Below are 25,363 nucleotides of genomic sequence, written 5' to 3' on the forward strand. Positions count from 1 at the left end.
TACTAAATGAACCACCAATTCCACTTTTGCCTATCTATCCAAAAGAATTGAAGGCAGATAATTAAATGGATATTTGAATAGCCATGTTTATAGAAGCTTTATTCACCATAGCCAAAAGGTGGAAACAGCTTGAATGCCCCTCCATAGAAGCATGGATATACGAAATATGGTGTATTCAATGGAATATTATTTAGCTTTAAAAAGTGGAAATTCTAACACATGCTATGAACATAGATGAACCTTGAAAGACTTTATACTGACTGAAATAAGCTAGTCACAAAAGGATAAATACTGTAGGACTCTACCTACATGAAGTACTGGAGTGGTCAATTCTTAGAGACAGAAAATGGAATGCCAGGGGCTGGGAGGAGGAGATAACAGGGAGTTCTTACCTAATAGGGACCAAGTTTTAGTTTGAGTAAATGAGAGAAGTTCTAGACATGTCAGGTGGTGATGGTTGTACAACGATATGAATTAATGCTACTGAACTGTGCACGTCAAAATGGTTAAGATGGTGAATTTTGTGTTATGTCTATTTTACTATAATTATTTTTTTAAAAGGAAAGTTTTTACTAAATCCATTGAGTCATAGTTATAATCACAGAAAGATCCAGGTCAACACAGAGGGAAGAAATCCAGAGATACTAGTCCTCAATAGCCATTAATCGGACAAAGCAAAATTTCACTTATTAATTCTGCTTTAATTTCAGCCCCTTTTTTGTTCAATTGAAAGTAGATAATTACTTGGCATGGTGGTACACACCTGTAATTCCAGCAGCTTAGGAGGCTGAGGCAGGAGGATTGCCAATTTAGTGAGGCCCTAAAGAAACTTAGTGAGAACCTGTCTCTAAAATATACAAAAGGGCAGGGGATATGGCCCAGTGGTTAAGCACCCCTGGATTCAATCCCCAGTAAAAAAAAAAAAAAAAAAAAAAAAAAAAAGTAGAAAATTAGGTAGAAAACAAATGAGAGTTCACAAGAAACTAATGCAATTGGCTACCTATAAAGCAGTGGTGGGTGAGTGGAGACAGAAGAGTAAGTGTGTTTCTCAATGTGTACATTTTTATTTTTTTTAAAAGATGTTTATTTATTTAGTTGTAGTTGCACACAATAATTTTATTTATATGTGGTGATGGGGATGGAAGCCAGAGCCTCGAATGTGCTAGGTGAGCACTCTTGAACCATAGCTCAAGCCCCCAATGTGTACATTTTTATATATTGTTTTAAATTTTGAACCAGTTGAATTGCAAATCTATTTTAATAATAAAATTAAATAAAAATAATAAATGGGTTGAGGAAATCAAGAATAGTATTAGACTACCCTGAAGTCCAGTGGAGTTGAATGAAACAGAGTAGCAAATTGTCAATCCTAGAAACATACTTGCCACCAACTAACTGTCTTGACAGTGGGTAAATAAACCAGCATGGGAGAGAGAAAAGGGAGGAAACTAGTTAATTAGTTGTACCATCACAAATAATGCAGAGACTCCCTTAGCCAAAGCTCCTGTGGATCTACTCTCTTAAATCTTCCTGAAGAATAGGGTTAGATTCTAGAAGAAGCATTCCTGGCTTTCCTTTCAAGCTCAGGACCAAGAATTTCAGCATTCTGGATCCTTATAAGATTGCTCAGAAGACCTAACGGTCAAGGCCAAAGCCCACACATAAGGAAATGAAAATCAGAAGAGAAATTGAAATGCATGAAATGGAAGTAGATGATTCTCCAGATTACCCAGCAGCCAACTTTTTGCTGGCTTGGTATTCCCACCTCAATCAGGAGTACAATGGCTCTTCTTGATGATGCATAGTCTAGATGACTCCTTGGGGATCCCAGCTTCACCTGATTTACCTGTCAGCTTCTGTACAACTGTTAATAACTTTCCTAGTGCTCCTGCTTCTGGTCAGCAAATAAACAGTTCAGAAGAAACAAGAAATGAAAACAGCCAAGACAATTACTTCTGCTGGTTTCTGGTTCTAGAGACAAACCAATGCTCCAGGAAACTCACTTAACTTTTGATTCTGGGGCTTAGGAGAAGATTGTGGTGACTTGTAAGCTATAAGATGAAGTAGCCTTTAGGAGGCTGAGGGAGGTAAACCCATCAGCCAGTGGGTTTACTGGTGTGTCTCTTCATGAGCAGTTGGCATGAAAGTAGGTGGCTCTGGTCTATCCCTGGCTTCTCCTCCAGGAGTTCATCCTGGCACTGTCACTATACTTGTGGTCTCTAGATGTTTACATGACCAGGATCAATACTTAAGTAAGTCTAGAAGGATATGAGGGTGATACTAACAGGTATCAGCATTCAGGATGGAGGCCCAGTGGGAGTAAGAGAAACAGATTCTTTCAATTTAATGACAGAAGTACTGTATGATCCTGCAATTCCATTTATGCTTATATGTCCAAAAGAATTGAAGGCAGGCACTTTAACAGATACTGGTGCAGTCATGTTCATAGCAGCTTTATTCACAAAAGCTAATACCCACCCTCCAAGCCAAAGCTAGTAGCTTTGCCCTTTCCGAATTCTCATCCTCTCTGATCCTGCTCTTATACATTACTCCTTCAATCAATAACAACTCATCTCAGTTCTTATGACATCTTCTCTCCAGCCCCTCATGGCTCAATCTATTTTTTCTCCAAAGAATCAAGACAGTTGATTCTTCCCTCTGTTATGCTCTTGGAAATGTCCTTATCTACAACCCTTACCTTTCTTTTTAATTCTCTAGTTCCTTCTATTTTTGCCTGCAGCCTATCATTTTTCTCTTCCTCAAACATGTAAGAAGGAAAACTAGACTTCCTCTGAGACCTCTGATGGTCAAGAAATGGGCAGGGGGTGGCTTGATGTGTTTTGGAGTCATCATTGGTGGGTCTATAGTTTGAGCTTCCTTACTCTCCTATGACAGTTCGGGTCCTCAATGGAGGATGGAAGTGATGTCTCCATAGTAGATAGAGAGGCTGGTGTGTGCATGTGTGTGTGTAGGGAGGGGACACAAAATGTGTGTGTGTGTGTGTGTGTGTGTGTGTGTGTGTGTGTGTGTGTGTTGGTGAGACAGCAGTCCCCCACTCCAGCTGTATCTCAATGAGGTCATGCACATGGCACAGCTTGTGGTTACAAGAGAGAGGGAGCCCAGCTAGGGCTCTGGGCATGACACCTTCCTACTTAGAAGGTGAGGAAGGAAGGGAAATGGGGAGAATTCCAGCACAGCAATTTTACTCTCCAACATGTGGATGAGAACACACCTGGCACAGCAAGGGACAGTAAGATAGGGCCCCAGATCCCAGCTAGGGTGGGATGTCCAGGCTAGTCTGTTGCTTGGTACTAACCCTCATCTGTTCTTGCTTTGGCATTGGGCCAACTAACCTGAAGTTTTTACTCAATCATCTACCCTCTACATCTTCCCCCTTTCCCCCTTTCCATTTTTTTTTTTTTTTTTTTGGTGGTGGTGCTGGAGATTGAACCAAGTCTTGCATATACTAAGTCTACTACTGAGCTATATGTCCAGCCTTGCAGTTTGATTTTTTGTGCATAGAGCAAAACCAAGACTCTTGTACTTAATGGAAGGAAGCACACTGTAGGCTAATTTAAGGAGAAAGCTATGAAAACCTGTATATTTGATCCATTTAAGGTACACTGAGCATCTATTATGAGCAAAGCATTACCCCAGGTTCTGGGAATGTGTTGTTCCTATCTCTGTCAGGGGAAAATATGTCATATGTACCGACCACTCTAGAGTACAGAAATTATATAGCTAAAATGTATTGACTATTTACTCTTGGCAGGTTTTTTTCCCTGTTTTATTATTTAATTAAAAAAAAATTTGACATGGGGTCTTGCTACATTGTCCAGTCTGGTCTCCAACTTCTGCGTTCAAGAACCTACAGAATAGTTGGACTACAGCTAAGTACTTTAAATGGAATAATTTCTACAACCCTCTCAACATATAACCTCTATTTGGTATGAGTTATTTTTATCTCTCTTTGCAAATAAGGAAACCAAGGCCCCGCAGGATCACATAGTGATTAAGTCGTTGAGTCAGGATTTAAACCCAGTATAATTCATACTTCCTGTTTTGTAGAGATTCTGTTCCTCTAGAGAACCCTGACTAATATATCCAGTTACCTGGCTATGGTGTCAGCTATACTGAGTCACCACATTATTGCTTCTCCGGTGGTGATCTGTTGTAACTACTGAAAACAGCTGAGTGAAGCTGGGTGCCTTTGCATTCACCTATAGTCCCAGTTATTCTGGAGGCTGATGCAAGAGGACTGCTTAAGCCCACGTATTCAGGGCTGCTGTGTCCTATGCTAATCAAGTGTCTGCACTATATTTAGCATCAATATGGTGACCTTCCAGGAGTGGGGGGCCACTAGGTTGCATGTGCTCATCAAGTGGGATCAAGCCTGTGAACAGCCAGTGCACCCGCCTGGGCAATACAGTGAGACCCTTGGAAGGGAAGGGATGTAGAAGGGAGGGGAGGGGAGGAGAAGAGGAAGGGGGGAAGGGGAAAGGGAAAGAAGCAGAATGATTTTAATCCGAGGTAATTCAAAGATAAATGAATTTTTTAAACAGTATTTTCTCCATTACTTTTTTTTTTAACCACTACTTAAAAGATGTCTGACTTAAAACATATCAACTGGAATTTTAGGGTCACTCTCAGGATCAGAGATTGGCTCTGGCTTGGCCATGTCTCCACCTTGACTTTGGTCAACCCTGGAGTATGGCCTGAGTGTGGGCTTCAGTGTCACACAGATGCGGGCTTGAATCCTAGTTCTCCATTTGCCAGTGCTGTGACTTTGGGGATTCACTTGCCTGCTCTAAGTGCCAGTTTTTCTTCTGTAAAACAGGGATAGTGACACCTGGCTCATTATCATTGGGAGGGTTAACTACTACCAAGTAGCAGCATTTCCTTATCATCTTGAGCTCTGGCTTTCTTTTCTGGCAAATGATCACATTCATGTTCTCTGAGCCTCTAGTACCTAGGGTGTTACTAGGGGACATCAGTTCTTCACAGGGTCGCATGGGGACAGCTGAAATGGTATCTAGTGCTATAACAGGGTAAACAGTGCTGGAAAGGAGTGAGTCACCTGGCTTTGTTCAGAGACCTTTGGAGGCAGGCACAGACATCTGAGAGGCTGAGGTGGGCAGAGGAAGTGGAACTCCCAGACTAAACATTTGAAAAAACAGCCTCTACCTCAGAGCAAAGCTTGTCCAAGGAAGGGACATGAACTTTGTCCTTGAAAAGATCCACAGAGCACTCCTAGGCACATTCCCACCCTGCTAAATTATTTATCTACAAATAACAGGAGAGATCTACTGCGCCAGGTGTCCCTGACTCAGTCAGGCTAGGTGGGGACCCATAGCAACCCCCAATCAGCATGAGACAAGGAAATACCTGGGATGCCAGATGACCCTCCCAGTAGTTTATGGTGGTTGATAATGTGTTGGGAAACCATGTAGTTCAGCAGGAACAACCCTCTTGGCTTAAACCAATCAGTTCAGATGAATACCCCTTTTGTAGTAACCAATTACCCCTACTCAACTTGTTCCCGCCAGGGAATGTGTTAATCATGTTTTAGAGTTATTTGATTTTCCCATGGTGTGTGATGATTTGCTAAGAGATGCTATGATGTATGTGGGGGTCCCTGCCTTCTCCAAAGAATGTATAAAACTGCTGCAAACCCTGGGCTTGGGGCCTCTCAGCGTCACCAGTTGCTGTGTGTGTGTGCGAGGACGGAGCTAGCTCGAAATAAACACCTCTTTGCTGTTTATATCGATCTTGGTCTCTGGTGGTCTTTTGGAGGTCTCAAATTGGAGCATAACACATTCATCCTGCCCGCAGCAGCCGTATTGGGCTGGGATTCCTGGAGACTTGTGTCATTCCTGTGTGGTTCTGGTTGAGGATTAAAGGGCGTGGCCTGGTGCCAGAGGCCTTGGTCCAACAGGTGGAGCTGTGTGAGGCCCTGCAGGCCACACATGGCTTCTTGCAGTAGAGTTGAAAGGGTTTCCTGGGTAGATTACAGTGAATCTCAGTTGCATGACTGCCTGAAGCCTGAACTCTATTCATCTGCTACTTGTGAACTGGAAAGCACGCTATTATAGACAAGGGAAATTCTTGGCACTAGAAGGCACTGACGGTGCTGGTACCAGAGTCTTATGGTGAGGCACTAGAAGGCACTGACGGTGCTGGCACCAGAGTCTTATGGTGAGGCTCCATCACCTCCCCTTACAGCTTCCCAGGTTCATCACCTGCTCTGCCATGGTGTCTCTCTCCTAGCCCCCACCTCCTGCCTTGGGGGACAGAATGATTTCCAGGGAGGCAGAGGTGAGTAGGGGGAGGACTGGTTGTAATGAAGCCTGTGAAAGAGCCAAAACAATCAGTAGCTGTTGGGGAATAAACCTATAAGCCAAGAGAGCAGATTGTTTGATAAAATTGAAGAGAGACGTGTGTTAATCATTTTTCTCCAAAGGACAGTGCAGGGGTTTGTGAGTTAAGCAATCTGTCCTGATGTTAGTAATAGTGTGTTTCATGAGTGCCAGGTCAGAGAGGGAAGGAGTCCTGGAACAGATCACAATTTTGGCCTGGACAGTGGGATAGGAAGCCAAGGTGGAGCTAGAGACCAGGTAGCATGCGGGGCTCAGAACTGCTTCAGCTTCTTCACCCCTGGCAACAAGTGCATCTTCCCTTTTTACTGCCTTTGGGAGAAACCCACCTTAAACTTGACTTTTACAGTATCTCCCCTTATTGATTATAGGTTGAAGGAGACACATTTGCTTTGAATTTTTCAGGGTGAGTACTGAAGGGGAAATTATAAAAAGAATGCTGTGGGCAACATGGAAGGAAAATGAACCCAGAAGGAAAAACTGTTACATTGAGACCTGTGCCCCACTCCTCATGGTTCTTGTGTGAAGATTAAGAGCAATGGTGGAGCTTCCTGATGAGTCCAAGGCTGCAGGGTGAGGCCCAAGAAGTCCATGGGGTAGCTGGTCCTTTAGAGTCACCCCAGGCTCAGGGATGTGGAACCCTGGGACAGCCCTTCTAAAATCCTACAGGAACAAGGGGGACACAAAAGCACACAAGGCACAAGTCCTGACTTCCTGGGTCATCAGTTTTATCTCATGGCAACTAATTTAAAATTGTGTGTACACTAAAAGAAACACAGAGCACATCACAAATTTCACATTCACTTTTTTAAAATAAGGCAGTTTTAAAAAAATAATTACAGGCTACATTGCCCTTCCAGACTATCCCTCCCAAACCTAGCTCCCACTTGTTCTCATCTAGGGTTAGGGCTATTTCAGGGGGAAAGATTGAGATTCACTGCCCTAGAGTGGGACTCAAATGCCCTGTGTCTTAAAAAATGAAAAGGAAAAAAAAAAAAAAAAGGGAAAAGAAAAAAATTGACAAGTGTTCCCAATGAAGAAAGATGGTTTATAAACTTTTACAGCTACACACAAAACCTCCTGCTAAATGGGTGCTGCAAGTATGTAGTCAGCAAAAGGCTAGAGGGGCACTTAGTCAAGGCAAAACCAAGAATAACAACCTACAAGTGTGCCAGGGAGGTGAACATGCTCAGGAATACAAAGAACCTACCCCTTTCCAAGGCAGCCAGTGCTTTAGAAGTTAACATTTGACTTCAAGGTCATTTCTCAAGGCTGGGCAGAGGTGAGAACATGAATGCCCTGCTCCTCCCAGTGCTGTCTGCTTGTAAACTACAGTCTGTCATCGGTCCATTCTAATTTCAGGCTTAGGGCCTGCACCCTAATTTCTACTACGTAGGGTTCCCTTACATACTCAGAATGGTAGGCCACAACCAGATACTTCCTCAATCTTCCAGACTCAGCAGCAGAGTAGAGGATGACCAGGAGGACACTGCAAGGACTCTCAAACCCACCTTCCAAAGCCCCATGTCCAGGTGAGCAATCTCCAGGGGTCTGGGAGACACCTACCTTCAGCATAAATATTTCTCCAGGTTTCCTGTTTTAATCTATAATCGATGTGCACTTGATATTTCACAACTGTGTGCTGGAACGAAACATTTCTGTCCCTCTGCATGAAGTTGGTTCTTCAGAGCCACTGTTGCAGCAGCCCATGAGAGCACAGCCTTACTCTGTGTGCCATTGCAAGCACCCTCCAGTCTACACTCTTAGGTAATGCTCCCGCCTTTCCTGTGAGATGGAGGCTGGCTTCCCACACCAGATGGAAGAAGCAGGCTCTCAGAGGGAAAGTGATTTGCCCGAGTTTGTGGGGAACTGGGGGTAGGGGGCTGGGGGAACAGCTCCCTCCTCATGTGCTTCCACTCCTCACCACAAGCTCCTACTATAATCCCTCCACCCCTTCAAACATAAAAATCAATAGTCCCAGCTGGGTGCAATGTGGTGCATGCATGTAATCCCAGCAACTCAGAAGGCTGAGGCAGGAGGATCATGAGTTCAAAGCCAGCTTCAACACCTTACTGAGGCACTTAGCAACTCAGTGATACCCTGTCTCTAAATAAAATATAAAAATGGGGGCCGGCATTGTGGCTCAGTAGTAGAGCACTTGCCTAGCATGCATGAGATACTGGGTTCAATCCCTGGCACCACATAAAAATAAAATAAAGGTATTGTATCCATCTACAACAACAAAAATTATATATATATATATATATATATATATATATGGGCTGGGAATGTGGCTCAGTGATTCATCATCTCTGGTTTCAATCCCCAGTACCAAAACAAACAACAAAAAATACCCAACAGCCCCCTTGGGCAGCACTCAAATGAAGGCCAAGTGCTTCCCCCAACACCCTCATAAGCAGATGCCTGCAGATGAGCACTCTGTTGGGGCAGCCCACAGCAGGCAAGTAGTCCCAGAATCTAAGTGTTAGCTCTAATAGGCAAAACCAGGAAATCTGGCTTTGCCTATAATTGGCTGTGACACAGGAAGTTCTTTTCACTTTCTGGGCTTTGGTATCTCCATCTAGACAATGAATAGGGGATTAGGTGATTTCTATGCTTTGGGTACATTAGAGCTTTCCACTCAAAGATTCTAGATTGCTACCCCCAGGGTCCTCTTGTGCCCCTTCCCTTTTCTGAAAGAAAAAAAAGTTCAATACTGCTCATTTCCCCTTTTAAAAAATAAAATCCAAATCAACATTTTAAGGTGCTAGCTTTTCAGACGAGGCAGCTGCAGTCTCCATCACTCTCTGTTCATTTCCTTCTTTCTGTGACATACTGGTTGAGAGAAGCAAAGGCCACTAGAACCTAGAGCTGGTGGCCTCTGACACATCGTGATAACTGGTTCAAATCAGACCCAACCTGTGGGTTTCGCTCATCAAAGGCCCCCTTCCGCACTAGCAGGCATTCAGCATTCAGTGTTTCATGTCTGAGTCACCTAGAAAAATGGTTTGAGGCACCACTCAACCATTCCAAAGAGCAATATTGGAATTAAGGGCTGCCTGCTTGCTGGGGGTCCTGATATCATACCTTTCTGCAGGTGGGGGTACCTGGGGGAAGCAGCCAAAGAATTCTACCCCAATGACTCCATAGGGATCCCTATGGTAGGTGAGGCCTCAGGTCAGGAAGCAGAACTAGGCTAGAATACTGGCTCCACGGGAAGCCACTTAGCCTTCTCTGGGCCAGATTTCTCCATTGTGCCACCTCTGCAGGCTGTTACAACAAGTTAAGCACTCTGCACAGTGCCCAGGGTACTGGAATTACTCGGCAAATGCTTTACCCTGACGGGTTCTCTTCAAGGCTAGGCAGCTGGGATGGGGTTGAGATGCAGATGTGCTCTAGGTTCCACCTGTGGCAGAGTTATGCACCTGCATAGCCTGGGGTTCCCCCACATCGTTGGTGAGACCTAATGGCAGGAGAGTCCCCTTTTCAAACTTATAACTCTGGGCTTCAGTTTCCTCATATTTAAAATACAAGTTCATAAAATGATAATCAAGGACTTCCTGGAATTCCCTTGTAGTCTTTCCCAGACAGCGAGGTCTGTGGAGTGTGAATGAGAACGAAACAGGCACAGGGAGGGGAGGTGTAAGGGGGCTGTTTCTCTTTCCTTGGGTTGGTCAAAATCAGAGGCCCATAAGATGCTGGGGCCAGAAGGCACCAAAGGCCACAGCATGGAAAACAACTTTCCAGAGCTAACAGGCCAAGGAGCACATACTGAGTTTGCAGCAGTTTGGGATGAAACCCAGATCTCCAGACAGGTTTAAGGAATATCTTAAAAGTTTCAGAAAATATGGTACTTAGTTCTGGTTTGAGCCAGCTCACTGGTTTCTCTTCTTCGAAGCTTATGATTCATAAGCTAGATAATCTATCATGACAATCTAGTTTATGATTCAGAAATACTATGGTTGTAAATCCCTGCCTTTCGAATTCATGATTTAGCTCTAGTACTGCTGGGAGGGCTGGGGTCAGTGACACTCAGGCCTGTGAGAACTGGGTCACACCATCCTGCAAGTAGTGGGGAGAAAAGGAGCTGGGTGTCCTTTTGCCTTCTATGGTAACAGCTGCCCTGGAGGGTCAGTAGGGAAGGGGCAGGGTAAGGCCTTGGGGACAGGGCTTTCAAGGCCCACCAGCCCATGTGGCCTCAGCTTCAGGGAGAAGAGGGTGAAGAGAGAACACTGGGTGGTAGCAGAGGCCCCATGAAAGGCTCAGTTGGTTTCATTGATGGGAGTCCGGTTGCCATCTAGCAGTCTTTCACGCTCGGCCTCCGGGGCAGGGTGCCAGCCCCTGGACAGGCAGGCCAGCAGTGGGTGGTGCAGCCCATTGTAGAGGGCAGTGCCTGTCAAGAGGATGAGGAAGCCAAGGATCTGCAGAGGGTGGAAGGTCTCCCATCCCAGGGCCAGGCTCAAGGCCCAGATAACCACGGTGCGCAAACTGTCCAGCACCATGCGGGTGGTGGCACTCAATTCTTTAGTTACACTGATGCCTGCGAAGTTGAAGAAGGCAATGCTGCTGATGTTGCCCAGCAGAGCCAGGGCAATTAATGGTTGTTTGCCCAGCTGGCAGAAGGCATCCAGGGCATCCTCTAGTGTCCCCTTGGGGTTTCCACTGAAGGAGCCGGCAGGGATGTAGTACATGGGCACCAGAAGCAGGGAGAGGATCACAAAACCGAAGAGGCCTGAAGGGGTGAGGATGCACGTCACAAACTCTGTCTTGCCCACCACCTCCCAGTTTAGCCCACATGCACTGCCTTTTGGCTCCTGTCACCCATTCCTGGGATCTGTCCCTTCACCTCTCTTCAGGAACTTTGGGTCTATGCAGTGGGCTCTGGCTGCCTCCTCTCCACCTTAGTCCATTGGCATCTCATGGGACTGAGAGTGAAATACATCTTGTATTGTGATCTGGGATACATGTGCACTGGCACGCATGTGTGCATTCCCTAAACAACAGCTTTGCTACATACAATGCTCTCTGACATTTAAATTCTATTCTATTCATTTAAGAAAGAGCTGTGGGCTCCAATTCACTACACTGTTTTCACAAGTTTGAAAATATAGAGCTCCCTAATTTAGCATGTGATTGATCTGTAGTAAAGAATTTGTGCCAGAATGTAGGCACTGCTTCATTCATAAAATCTTGCTAGAAAATAAACTGAGTGGAAACAAACAGTATACTTTGTGACACAGCTGATCTATATTCTGCCATCAGATCCTCTGGCTCTCACTGGGCCAGACACAAATAACCTGACAGGTACCTGTCCATTGGCTACTCTGACAGCACAGCTCTAATCCATCTTGCTAATCTTGTATTTTTACAGCATAATTTTGGTAGTTGTCTTCCTGGCTCAAAAATCTTTGGTGGTTCCTCCTACCTGTCATTTAGTTGCTTGACATGACATGACCCTGAATTACTTAATTCCCGATTATCCCCAACCTATATCGGGGAAACCTATATTGCACTCAAATCCAGCTCCCCAGCCCTTTGCCCTGACTGGAGTTCTCAGATCCTGCCTGTTGGAATTTGTGGCTCAAAAGCCACCTTCCCTGTCCCGAGAATCTTAGCCTTGCTCAGTGATTGAGACATCACTGAAGCATCAGTGGGCCAAGCTCAGGCATGCTGAGGTCCCTTTTTTCCTGGTGGTCAGCTCCTCTAGGGAGGGCCTGCATCTTACTCATCTTTGTACTTGACTTCCCCTTGCCTGACACAGCAGGTGTCAGAGGATCCGTCATCTCACATCAGGTGAGGAAGGAAGGTGTGAGAGCAGGAGGCTCATCCCTTCAGTGGTCAATAGCACCTGCCCTGTGATCCACTTGTGCAGTTCATGCCCCATGCTGTCCCCCACTGTGTCCTCCCTTCCAGCCACTCCTCCAAGGCCTGTGCCCACACGCACCCTCAGTGCCCACTGCCCGGAGTGGGTGCACATTGTGCTTGTAGACAAACTTCTCCTCTAGCACCATCTGGATGGCAACGATGACCTGGGCCATGATGATCAACAGGTCCCCTGTTGAAAGAAAGCCAGGTGAAACTAGGGCTGCTCTGGGGCTGGGTCAGGAGGTGATGACAGAAGGGCCCCAAGGACATGATGTGCTAGCTCCTGACTTTGCAAGCCCAATATAGTTCACTAGGCTTAGTCATAACTACCTGTGCCTGATTCCCTGGCCCCTGATGGGCAGGATAGGCCAGCCAAGCAGGGCTGAGACTCCAGAAAGCCCAGAGACATACCTGAGAGCTGTATCCCAGGAAAGCAGGTCTCTTATGGAGCAACAGGTTTGAGACAGCTGTTTTTGGCTTAATCCTGACTCTGAGTGACCCAGAGCAGACACTTCACTATAAAATGGGCTGTGATGGCTCGCTCTGGAGATGTGGCAGGGCTCCTGTGATGATGGCACAGAGCTCAGTGTCATGCTGGGCATGTGTAAGTGCTCTGTGAGAGGTCTCTGTTCCTGTCCCTGTCCAGCAGTTTGTGATTATGCATCACAGAACAGGACAGCCCCTTCCTTGGGTCTCTTGCTCCTCTTGTGTTACTTGCCACTCTTCCTTAGTGAATTATACCCCAGTCCGGTCTCCTCCACACTGACTAATCCCTTGAGAGCAGCTGTGTGCCCTTATCCAGTTCCTGCATAAGGCAGAGCTTGTATAAGTCTGAGGGACAACCATGTTGGGCTCCCTGGGGAAGGTATGATAGGACAGAGGACCCCTATTACCCCTAAGGCCATACCTGTGATCACTTCGCTGAGCTTGTGCTGATTGTCTTGCTTGCTCAGAAGGTCAGCCAGGCCCACTACCACCAGTCCAGCGATGGTGGCCAGGATGCCCAGCCACTGGCTTGGCACCAGCCTTCGGCCCAGAAAGGCCACTGAGAACAGGCCTGTGAATATGATCACTGCACCCCGCAGCATCTGGAAGCTAGAGGCACTGGTCATGTTCAGGGCTAGACAAGGAGAGACAAGACTGTTAGCTCCTGAGGGCCAAGGCTGCCTGCCACTGAGGGGTTTTCAGGGTTGGAGAAAAGCTGAGCACATAGCAAGTGCTCAATAAATCTTGCTTTTTGTGTGTGTGTGTGTGTGTGTAAATGCACATGTGTGTGCACATGCAAGTGCATGTGAAAAGTTTGTGGCAGAATAGCAGGGTGGGGTGGGGGTAGCTGTTTGACCATGGACCCCTTCAGACCATAGCCTTCACTGAGCCTTCTTGACCTGGCTACTCACCCACATACATGAGGCTGGTTCCTGTCATGTCACAGAGGGCTGGAGGCAGGAAAAGAAGGGGATTGAAGGGCTGCTGGGGATCCACACTGGAGACTGACTGCCCTGTGGCTCTGCACTGGAGCAGGTAGAAGGCAGCCAGGCAGGAGAACTCTCCCAAGAACATGCCCACTGCCTGCAGGGATGAGAACCCACAGACTTAGCATTGAAGGGAACTAGGGGACCACCAGTTGCAGTATTGTTTTTTTATGTAATCTTTCTTCAAATAGGAGGTTACCTAGAACCCCAAACTGTCAAACCAATAAAAAAAATTGCTGTGGGGCTCTTAAAATACCCTAAGACTGTGGTAACCTGTGTGAAGATCATTCATCCAGGCCAACCCCTTGTGAAGTTCCAGGTGAAGAAACAGGCCCAGACAGGTTCAAAGACTGATGGAAGGCCACTAAGCAAACTGCTAACAGACTGGGGCTGAAATCTGAGTCCCCCAACCTCCAGTCCAATTTGGGGTATCTTCCAATAATGAGGTCTACCCTGACTCAGTGGTATTCTAGGCTCCTGGAGGATGGAAAACGGGCTTCTTTCCATGTGTTCTGACTGGACATGGTGAAGACTCATGTAGGCCTCCTATAGGACTGTGCCCTCTGCTTGCTTCCAGGGTTACCCTTAGATCCTGGCCCTGCTCTAGGGGAGGAAAAAGTAGGGGAGCTCCATCCCTAGGCCAGGAAACAGCCTAGCTTCAAGGGTGCTGGTCTGAGGCCTGGGAGATGGTGGAAGGGTCAGAGCCCGTACCTGGAGGAAGGGATGCTGGAAGCTGTGCTCTGCGGTCCCTCCGCAGCCCTCGGCTATGAAGTTGTCTGCCCACCTGCAGCAAAAAGGAAAGGTCAGACCCTGGCAGTGTGGCAGGACTCTCTGCCACCCTGATGCCTGTGGAGGGCCTTGTTCCTCCCAGGGCCAGGATGTCCAGACTGAGAGCCTCAGCCTCAGGTGGGACTCCCAAAGGGGCTGGTCTCCATAGAAAGTGGTTTTAACCATTTTCTCAATTTAGAAACATGGGATTACAGTACCTATACCTTTGTAACTCCTAGAAATCAGATATTATCACGTTAGGGCTGCTGTACATATGGTGAAATATGATTTACATTCATTACTCATCAAAATAAATTATATTCATTACTTGAAATTTAACATATTAAGGAAGTCAGGCCTGATCCAACATGATGAAGATTGGGGCCTACTTTTTCCTCTATTAAGCACAGAGTCTCTGGTCTAATTCCAAGGTCCTTGATCCACTTTTGAGTTGAGTTTTGTGCATGGTGAGAGATAGGGGCTTATTTTCATTTTACTGCATATGGATTTCCAGTTCTCCTAGCACCATTTGTTGAAGAGGCTATCTTTTACTAATGTGTTTTGGGTACTTTTGTCTAGTATGAGGTAACTGTATTTATGTGGTTCTGTCTCCTTGTCTTCTCTTCTGTACCATTGGTCTACATGTCTATTTTGGTGCCAATACCATGCCATTTTTTGTTACAACAGCTTTGCAGTATAGTTTAAGGTCTGGTATTGTGATGCCTCTTGCTTCACTCTTCTTGCTAAGGATTGCTTTGGCTACTGGGTCTCTTTATTTTTTCAAATGAATTTCATGATTGCTTTTTCTATTTCTATAAGGAATGACATTGGGATTTTAATTGGAACCACACTGAATCTGTATAGTGCTTTGGGTAGTATGGTCATTTTGACAATATTAATTTTGTCTATCCAAGAGCATGGGAGATCTTTCCATCTTCTTCTAAGGTCTTCTTCAATTTCTTTCTTTAGTGTTCTGTAGTTTTCATTGTAGAGGTCTTTCACTTCTTTTGTTGATTCCCAGGTATTTTCTTTTTTGAGGCTAATGTGAATGGGGTAGTGTTTCTAATTTCACTTTCAGAGGATTCATCACTGATGTATAGAAATACACTTGATTTACAGGTATTGATTTTATATCCTGCTACTTTGCTGAATTCATTAATTAATTCTGGAAGTTTCTTGGTGCAGCTTTTTTGGTCCTCTAAGTATAGAATCATGTCATCAGCAAATAATGATAGTTGAGTTCTTCTTTTCCTATCTGTATCCCTTTAATTTCTTTTGTCTAATTGCTGTGGCTATAATTTCAAGGACTATGTTGAACAGAAGTGGTGAAAAAGGACATCCCTGTCTTGTTCCGGTTTTAGAGGGAATGCTTCCAATTTTTCTCCATTTAGAATGATGCTGGCCTTGGGTTTAGCATAGATAGCTTTTACAATTTTGAGGTATGTTCCTATGATCCCTAGTTTTTCTAGTGTTGTGAACATGAAAGGGTGCTGTATTTTGCTTTCTCTGTATCAATTGATATAATTATGATTCTTATCTTTAAGTCTATTGATGTGATGAATTATATTTATTGATTTCAGTATGTTGAACTAACCTTGCATCCATGGGATGAACCCCACTTGATTATGGTGCACTATTTTTTTAAAAATATGTTTTTGTATGTGATTTGCCAGAATTTTATTGAGAATTTTTACATCAATGTTCATCAGGGATAATTGTCTGAAATTTTCTTTCCTTGATGTGTCTCTACCTGCTTTTGATATCAGGATGATACTAACTTTGTAGAATGAGTTTGGAAGGGTTCCTTCCTTTTCTATTTCACGGAATAATTTGAGGAGTATTGGTATTAATTCTTCTTTGTAGGTCTTGTAGAACTCAGCTCTGAATCTATCTGGTCCCGGGTTTTTCTTGGTTGGTAGGCTTCTGATGGCATCTTCTATTTCCTTGCTTGAAATTGATCTGTTTAAATTGTGTATGTCCTCTTGACTCAGTTTGGGTTGATCCTATGCCTCTAGAAATTTGTTGGTGTCTTCGAGATTTTCTGTATTACTGGAGTATAAATTTTCAAACCAGTTTCTAATTGTCTTTTGTATTTCAATAGTGCCTGTTGTGATATTTCCTTTTTCATCCCAAATTTTAGTAATTTGAGTTTTCTCTCTCCTTCTTTTTGTTAGGATAGTTTGTCAATTTTATTTGTTTTTTTCAAAGAACCAGCTTTTTGTTTTGTCAACTTTTTGAATGGAAATTTAATGTATTAAGGAACATATGTATTACTATATTGTGAATTTGAGAGAGAGAATTTTTTTAATTTTTTTTTATTATTTTTTTTTTGTCGGACACAACATCTTTGGGGTTTTTTTTTTTTTTTTTTGTATGTGGTGCTGAGGATCGAACCCGGGCTGCATGCATGCCAGGCGAGCGCGCTACCACTTGAGCCACCTCCCCAGCCCTATATTGTGAATTTGCTTTTTAATGTTTGACAACTTTGTCAATGTAATTTGACAGACTCTCATTTGCACATTTTAAAACATTATTATGAAGAGGTCTATAGGCTATGCCAAGCTGTCAAGGGACTCATAGGACACAAAGCCTCTGGTCTTGAGGGATACTCCAGCCCTGGAGATGACCACCAGATCATCATCAAAAAGCCTAAATGGCCTGAAATGTAGTCATAAAGCTGACCCTGAAGCAGGGGATACATGCATTGCAGTCATGGAGTGATGTCCCAGAGAGTACTGTGGTGGACAGGAGAACTGATCATAGCACTCTTCCCCACTGAGCCCAGAATCCTTCAAAGCACAGGCTTTGGGTAGCTACCATGGCCATTCTGAACTGTCTGCCATCTTTGTAAGAAAGCTCTCTCTTCTGAATTTCATTTTTGCTGGGTGGTTATCTAGTCTAATCTTTCATTAGAAAGCCTTTCAGGTATCTGAAGAGTTTCCAACCTGAATCTCATGGCTAAACAGCCCCACTCCTTCTGAACCTTTTGCTCTGCTAGCTGCTAACTTCTGGAAGTGTATTGGCAGCCCAGGCCCAGAGCCAAACATGTGCTTTGGCCCAGTCAGAGACTGGCAAAAGTGCAACCCCTTCTTTGTGTTGGATATCCTTGGTCCATTGGCACAGCTCAGCCCACACCAGGCAGATCACTAGCTGACTCCAGTAACACAGACTTTGGAGCCGTTTTCTGTGAGCCATGATCTTCTCTCACCAGAGCACCCCACATGCAGACAGCAGTCTCTAAGATGTGAGGCTAGGGACCTCCCTCCCTCCCTCCTGCAGTGTTTGGGATGTAACCCAGGGCCTCACTCGTGCTAGGCAAGTGCTCTACCACTGAACAATGCTCCCAGCCCTGGGAACTTCTTTCTATTACATGTTTTTCCCTGAAATATACTTCTAGAGCAGCACATCATAGTGCACCCTACTCTTGGCTTACATGTAACAAGTCTGAGATCCTGAAGGGAGGGGCAGCCTTTTGCTTCCTGTGCCTCCCCATAAAGTGCCATAGGGCCTGGGTTTGGCAAAGATCCTGCCCAGCAGCCCTGGTTTCTCTGTCCCTGGAGCATGATGCCTGGACCGTGGGGCATGACGCAATGGGGAGGCCACTGGATAGTGGTGCCTCCTGGTTAGGGAACACAGGGGAACTGTGGGCTGAAGGACAGACATCTGAGGGAATAACCACAGCTACTTAGAGATCTGAACACACTTCAGGATGAGGGAAGGAAACAGGACAGTAGCAAACCTCACCCAGTAGGAGACTCACCTGCTTCAGAAGGTGTAGAGAGAGAGAGAGGGGAAGTCAGGAGGGTTTGTGATTCTTGGGAACAGGGTTGGGGTGGTGGTTGAAGGAGAAATAAGGGGAGTGGGAAAATTCCGACATGACTGGTTAGAAAGCGAGAGAAGCCTGGAGCCCTACATATGCCAGGGGTCCAACTGTAACCAGTTCTAACACCACTGGGGCAAAGAAAGACCTCACTACAGAGCAGAAAGCCCTTTTCTCTGGGAGTTTTCTTCTGCCTGATCTGCTACTGGTTCTGGGTCTTGGGTCCCCAGGCAGGACAGGACATGGCAGGTGAGTGGGGGCCACAGACAGACTATATGGCTTACCCAGATAGACCTGGGAAACCCTGGGGGAGACAACTGAGTGAAAGGGAGGAGAAAAGAAAAAGCACACCCAGGCTCAGTTTTACCAAGTGTGTAGAGCAGACTCCCTGAACAAGGGAACAAGCCAGAGAGGGGAACTGGCAGGGTTGGAGCCAGGGGTCCTCTAGTAGGGACAAGAGAGGTGCCACCAAGTCCATCAAGGCCAATCAGAAGCCTAGGGCAAAAATTTGGGGGCTGGATAAAAGCCATTTTCTCATCCTGGTGCCACCCAAAGAAGTTCCCCCAGAATAGCAATGGTGCCACCACCTAGAACTCAGCCTGTGCTACTGCCTATGCAGTTTCCAGTAACAACTCACATCCATAGAACATTCGGATTCCACATTCACTGTAGGCTGAGGGTGAGCTCAGTTCTTTCACATCTCTATTTTATTCATTTATTTTTATGTGGTGCTGAGGATCGAACCCAGGGCCTCATACATGCTAGGCGGTGAGTGCTCTACCACTGAGCCACAACCCCAGCCCCCTCTTCCACACCTCTAAAATCCCTGGTCCTGGCACATTATTATGCATGTTTGACATTTGTGGTTTAATGAATGAGATTTCCAGGCCTTGCTGGCAGAAAGATCAAGTGCTGCAGCCCAGAGGCCATGTCCCTAATGAGTCCCACTTCCCACCAGAGCTGAGTGGAACAAGCTGGCCAGAGGGGGAAACCTCTTCTGCGGGCTGTCCTTTGTCAGGGGTGGGGTGCTTCATGGAATGCTGGCGGTGAGGCGCTAAGCTCCCTTCTCCCCACGGTTGTCTGGGCTTTCTCTGAAAGGTAGGTCTGCCTGGACAGGCTGGCCTGGCAGGGTTCCCAACAGGGAAATGGAATCACTTTGTATCCAAGAGCCCAGCAGCCCAAGGGATTGGGTGTCAGCAGCACAGGCTTCCCTGCCTTGTCTGTCTCTTCAGGACAGAGTAGGGACACTCAGGCCTGCGGGCACTTTAGGGCAGGAGTCAGGCTTTGGCTCATTGCTCAGGCTCAGGAGGACCCCAGGTTTCACAGATGAGAGCCCAAATTTAGCCTCAGTGTGTCTGGGGATGACAGCTGTGACTCCAAAGGTGGAAGAGCACTTTGCTGTTTGTTGATGTTCACAGATGTTTTGTTGGATGGGCCATGCACTGAAAACTGATTTTGTGCTGGGCCTGTGCCAAGCACCTCTTGTAGGCTGACCTGGTTAAGCTTCACAAGGATCCTCATTTTAAAGGGGGACTCCAAGGCTCAGGTGCAGAGAACAGTTCAGACTCTTAGAGTTAACAGCCTGCAGAGCTGAGGTCAAACCCTGTGTGAACTCACACTTAGGAGAGGCAGCAGCTTACATAGAAGGCTGTCTTGACTTGCATAGGCTGGATAGGTTTCAGGGACAATCAGGAAACACTGATGAACAGGTAAGGCACTGAACAGCATAAGTTCTATAAGACCTCGCCCAGACAGATATTCAGTACAGACCATTTTCTGTTTCTTCTCCCTCTTCACTCCTGAGCAGGAGCCCCCTCCCTTTGTGCTGGGGTCAGTGTGGTTCCAGTTTTGCTCTGGCCTGAAAGCTTTTGGAAGAGTCCATGCTCTGGAACCTACACTACGTTGAGGAAGTAGCAGCTGGAAGGGCCTAAGGCTACTGCCCCTGCAGCTCCACAGAGCCACAAAATGTGGCTCTCACATGAGGAACTGAGGGCTAGAGAGGGCTTGAGGGTCACAGGGCTCATTATGTGCTGAGTCAGGGTAATACCCAGGAATGATGACACCAGGTCTACGGCCCATCCCAAGCTTTGAAGTTCTCCTATGATCTTCTTACTTTAGACTCTTCCTGTTCCCCTGTTGGGGTGAGGAGAGGGTCAGCCTTGCAGATAGGTCTCTATTATCTGAAGATGCTCTATTCTGGGGGCATCTTCAGATAATAGAGAGGAAGCACCATGAGGCCCCATGAGGAAGCACCCTCTGCTGGCAGAGGCTGGCTCCTTTTAGGGGGTTCCTGAGTGTGATGGGCAGGCTAGGAAGTGGGCAACCCTTGCTGGTGGTGACTCAGTCCCTGCTGGGCCCTGCCCACACTCATACTCAGTGCTTCGGGTTAGGGTGGCAGACACAGACTGAGGAAATGGCTGATGTGGTTGGCCCTGGCTGATTGACTGTGTGTCCATTCCTGCAGAACCTCTGCCATTTCTTCCAGCATCCCCAGCTTGTCAAGCCCAGTGAGTCAGCGTCTTCCTCTTGCAAGAGATTTACTGAAGGGAGATCTACAGAAGAACCAGGGCTTCTCCACTCTCTAGGGTATTCCAGAAGAAGGCCCTGGCTTAGGAGATGATAAATGACAATGAGCCCTCTCATTTCTATGGAAGAAAAACTTTCCTCAGTAGATCCTAGTGTCTGGAAAGGAGGCAGATCAGGAATTTTCATGTCCACTTTACAGATGAAGGGATCGAGAGGCCTCAAAGAGGCTGAATGACTCATCTTAATCCTACGGCTTCCAAGCCTCATGCTCATTCCACTATAAACCCTGCCCTCCCAACTTGAGGCCTCCTTGAACTCGCCCTGCAACTCTCTGAAGCAATTCTCCCAAGCCAGTTCATGAAGGGTGGGGGCAGGTACCAAGGGCAAAGTTGGAGCTGTCACAGAATTGACAATGATGCTGCTCTCTAATAGAGGCTGGTGATACCAGGCAGGGTCCCTGGCCCAGAGATAGAGAAGTCTCAGACCCACATGTCCTCCCTGGCTGGGCATGCCCAGAGCCTGCAGAAGCTGAGGAAGGAGCTGCACCTCACTTAGTGTTTGCTTGGTCCTGGCTCTTCAGATGTGGATCCTAAGCCAGATTCAGGAGAACAGGGCTCTGAAATGGGTGTGAGCTCAGACAGGCAGAACAGGGCTCTACATGGTATGGGATCAGGTAGACAAAAAGGGTTTGGTTTCAAGGAGATGATCAGCAGAAGGTGCTGATGAGAAAAGAGCCATAGAAGGAGAAGCAGCTACTTCCCAGAGAGAGGCCCTTTGCCAACACCCAGGGAGGGGCCAAAGGGCCTGCCTGACTGGTAGCTTTTCCTCCCAGGGCACGTGACATCTCCCAGCAGCCTTCCAAAACTTGCTGAGTGGGCAGAGGAGAGTGCCCTGTGGTAACAGCACAGCAGGTGGCACGTGCTCACTCAGGGAGGGAAGCACCCAAGCTCCTTTTTCAGGCTGAGACACTGCAAGGACTGCCTGAGGCTTTCTGTCTGGACCTTGAGTGTCCCCGGGCACCAGGGGCAAGGCAATCAGGATGTTGGCAGAGACTTGCTGCCCAGGCACAAGGGGAAGGCACCCTGAGGACTGGGAGGGAGATGTCACTTACAGGATTATACCTTCTTTGGATACAGGCTCATCTGTCCCTACCTAGGGAGATGAGAGAAGAAAGCTGAAGGGGGTGGACTTTTGAGCCACTTTAGTCCTAACAAATAGGACCGGACTAAAGTCCTGAGGCCTGGGTGACAGCTCACATTCTGACACCAACCAGTTCGACTCACCACCTCACCAGCACCTTCTGCTGATCTTTGAAACCATTCTGTCTGAAACTTCTCTTGGGGTATCTCCTGTAAATCGTGGCGATCAGATCAGATGATTTCTAACATTCTAAACACTCTCTCCCCCAGAATGATGAGCGAAGTCCCCAGTCTCTGCACCTCCTCTACCCATAGGTGGTTAAGAGAATGGATTTTAGAGCCACACTACTTTGACTCAAATATAAACCCTGCCACTTGGTAGATGAATTGAACTTGGCAAGTAATTTAATCTTTTTGTACCTCAGTTTACTTCATTGGGGATAATAAGTTTATCTACCTCATTGGGTGATTACAAGAATTCACTCAGTTCACATGAAAGGTGACGAGAGCAGGGCCTGGCACTTGGCAGGGCTGGGTACACTCTTTGTACTCACTGTCTATGCTGACTATGATCTGCACCTGATGGAAATGTGATTTTGTATCAATAATTCACACCAGGGAGTACAAGCTGCTCTTCTTCCTCATTCTTTCTAAGAGCATCTGTCTCACAGTCTGGCCTTAAATACTATTTATGTTCCAACTCTGGGGCCAGTTTCAGGGTAGAGACTCCCGAGAGGCCCCACACCAGGTTATAGGGCAGAGGCAAGATAAAAGGCTTCGTCCTATAACAGACTTGGGAGCCTCCTTCCTGTCTCTCAGGTAGCCTCCAAGGGTGAGGCCCCCTGGGACTGAGGATCCCCTGGGTCTCCCTACCTGACCAATTTGGAGCTTTTAAAGAAGCCAAGCCAGCATAATGGCCATTTATACTCTCCTTGGGGACAGCAGCCATGAAAGACTTATAGCAACTTTCTGAGCACTTGAGTGAGGCTTTGGATGGTCTGACAGCTGGATGGAAGTCTTGTTCTGTTATGTCAGCTACAGAAAGGGGAGTCCTCAGGCTGGGGCCCTTTGTACCTCAGAGGTGTAAACTCCAGGAGGTTGCAGTGCCCAGGAGGCCAGAAGTTTACCATAAGACAATAGTTGGTCAGAGATGAACTAGAGACAGAAGTGTGCCATCCTTCAGCAGAAGAGGGGGATACTGTACTGCCATGTGTCTCCTTCATCTCAGATTGTGAGCATTTTAAAGGCGGGGACCTTTTCTTGGCCTCTTTCCGTCCTACACTGTAGGTAACTTATACTCCTCTGACAGAAGTGAATACTGCTCTCCCAGGTTCTCTTCTGAAACACCTTGCGGCACTAATGAAGTATGTGAGATACAAATGTCTCAGCAATTATTAAGAAACAGTCATGCCCTCAGAAGACTCACAGCCAGTTTCTCAAAGTGTGGAACCCAACAGAAAACCCAGAGGACTTGGAGCACATCTCAGAGGACAGGAAAGCTTCCACTGGGAATTGCTACATTGATGCTCCTGCCTCTGGAGCCTGGCAGGGCCCAGGTGGAAATGAGGTCTGACTGGGAGAGGACCACTGTCCACTGTTCTTTATGTACAGTGCATGATCCTGGCCAGGAACAGCTGAACTGAACTGGAATCAGTTCAAGCAAAGGCCAAGCCCATGTTTTGGGGCTTTTAGATGGTGAGCAGAAAGGAGAAGGAAGGCCCTGCCCTGCAGTGGGGCAGAGAAAGTGGCTACCAAGGGAAGGAATGGCTTTTCTGCCTATGACAGAGAGGAAGCTATGCTGACTCCTCAGCTTCGTGGTGACCCTGTGCTCTCAGTCCCCAAACTCCTGAGAGAGTACCACAGCTGAAATGCCCACCTGCCCTCCCTGTCTGGATTAAGAACACTTATCTTCCTTCCAGGCAGAAACCCTTGATCCTATGGCTTCATTCTGCACTGGTCTCTACCATCTGCCCCTTTCTTTCCTGCCTCACTATCATCTCCTTGTCTCGTAGCAGCAGCCATAGAATGGTATTCCCTGCCCCAATCTTCAATTGACCCCCAGGTTAATCATATCACTTCATTCTTTTTTCTATCTTACCACTTTCAACATGTCTTTTCGCAGCTCAACAGTCCATCTCTGATTATGGGGTAAAAATCCAGCCTAAGCATTTGGTGTTGGATCTGGACTTTCTGTTCCCCGCCTCCAAGTCTCGGTCACACAGAACCCCACCTAAAAGTCAAGGTGCAGCTCTAATCCTTCCTCCACTAGCGGCCGGTGGACACCCACTTCTCTGCTGCCTCAACCTTTACTCTCATTAGTCACTCGGCCTGACCTGCCACGACAATAACTCGCGTGCCCAAGTCCTGGAGCCTCCTCCGCAGGCCCCCAGCTCCTGGAGGGCGGTGCTCGGCTCGGACTCGGACTCGGACTCGGACTCGGACTAGGGCTCCAGCTCCAACCACAGCCCTGGGAAGCAGCGGAGAGGAACTGATCCAAACTCCGGTTTTAAGATGAGGAAACTGAGACGCGGAGACGAGATGTGACCCCGAGCCTCGCACCCTTGGATGGTCCATAAACTGGGCGAACCCATAGCAACAACTCGGAGGGCGGGTGGGGAAGCGCGCGCAGGCCCAACAGGGCCCCCGCCAGGCCGGGCCCAGACTCACTTTGCCGACAGCGTGTTGATGGAGCCGGTGACGAGCATGAGCCCGGCCAGGAACAGCTGGTATTTAGTCCAGGCCATGGTAGCAGACAAGGCAACCCACCGGAGTGAGCAGCTCCCACCCGGTCACCCGGGGGTCTCGGGTTTGAGCGCTTCCGGTCCTGCCGTCACGTGACCCGCGCAGGCCCCGCCCCACTCCCGCTTTCCCCGCCCCCAGGAGCACGCAGAGCCTAAGGCGCTCGGCTGGGTAGGCTGCAGACCAGCTGGTTCCCACCGGGTGACTCTGGCGAGCCGGCGCCCAGGCTCCGCCCACCTCCTGGTTTTCGTTGTTGGGGATCTCAGCCTCACGCACGCTAGGCAAGCGTGAGCTACACCCCAGTCCCGTGGCCTCCCCATTTGTAACAGGAGGCCGATGGTAGGATGCATTATCGTGGGTATTAGAGCGTTTCGTAAATCATTTGGAGAGGTTGGGTTGAAGGATGTCCAGAGACTAGTCGCGAGGTGGAAATGTCCAGCGTGGGAATTTCCTCTCTCTAGGGTACCCAGGGAACTCCTGGGAGGCCTCGAGGTGTCCCTGGGGATCCCAGCCTGCTCACACCTTCCAGCGAAGCAGCGTAGGAATCTAGTTCCAGCTGCCAGGGAGAATATTTTACAGCGAAAACTAAATTGAGAGAGACCGAGTGAATTGCTTAAAATGGTTTTTGTTGGTGATGCGGTGTGTGTGTAGGTGGGTGGG

General features: G+C 47.2%; 1 protein-coding gene across 1 annotated transcript; it reads right to left on the bottom strand.

Annotated features, from left to right (window-relative positions):
• Window positions 1-7,081: 7,081 nt before the first annotated feature.
• Window positions 7,082-24,818, bottom strand: Slc35f6 (solute carrier family 35 member F6). Its single transcript, XM_005322558.5, has 6 exons — window positions 24,632-24,818; window positions 14,423-14,495; window positions 13,637-13,808; window positions 13,147-13,359; window positions 12,319-12,429; window positions 7,082-11,106 (listed from the first exon to the last, which is right to left on the bottom strand). The coding sequence occupies exons 1-6, from the start codon at window positions 24,706-24,708 to the stop codon at window positions 10,637-10,639; spliced, it is 1,116 nt and encodes a 371-aa protein (XP_005322615.1). The 5' UTR covers window positions 24,709-24,818; the 3' UTR covers window positions 7,082-10,636.
• Between the last annotated feature and the right edge of the window lie 545 nt (window positions 24,819-25,363).

The sequence above is a fragment of the Ictidomys tridecemlineatus genome, chromosome 12, assembly GCF_052094955.1.
Source record: "Ictidomys tridecemlineatus isolate mIctTri1 chromosome 12, mIctTri1.hap1, whole genome shotgun sequence".
NCBI classification, from domain to species: Eukaryota; Metazoa; Chordata; class Mammalia; order Rodentia; family Sciuridae; genus Ictidomys; species Ictidomys tridecemlineatus.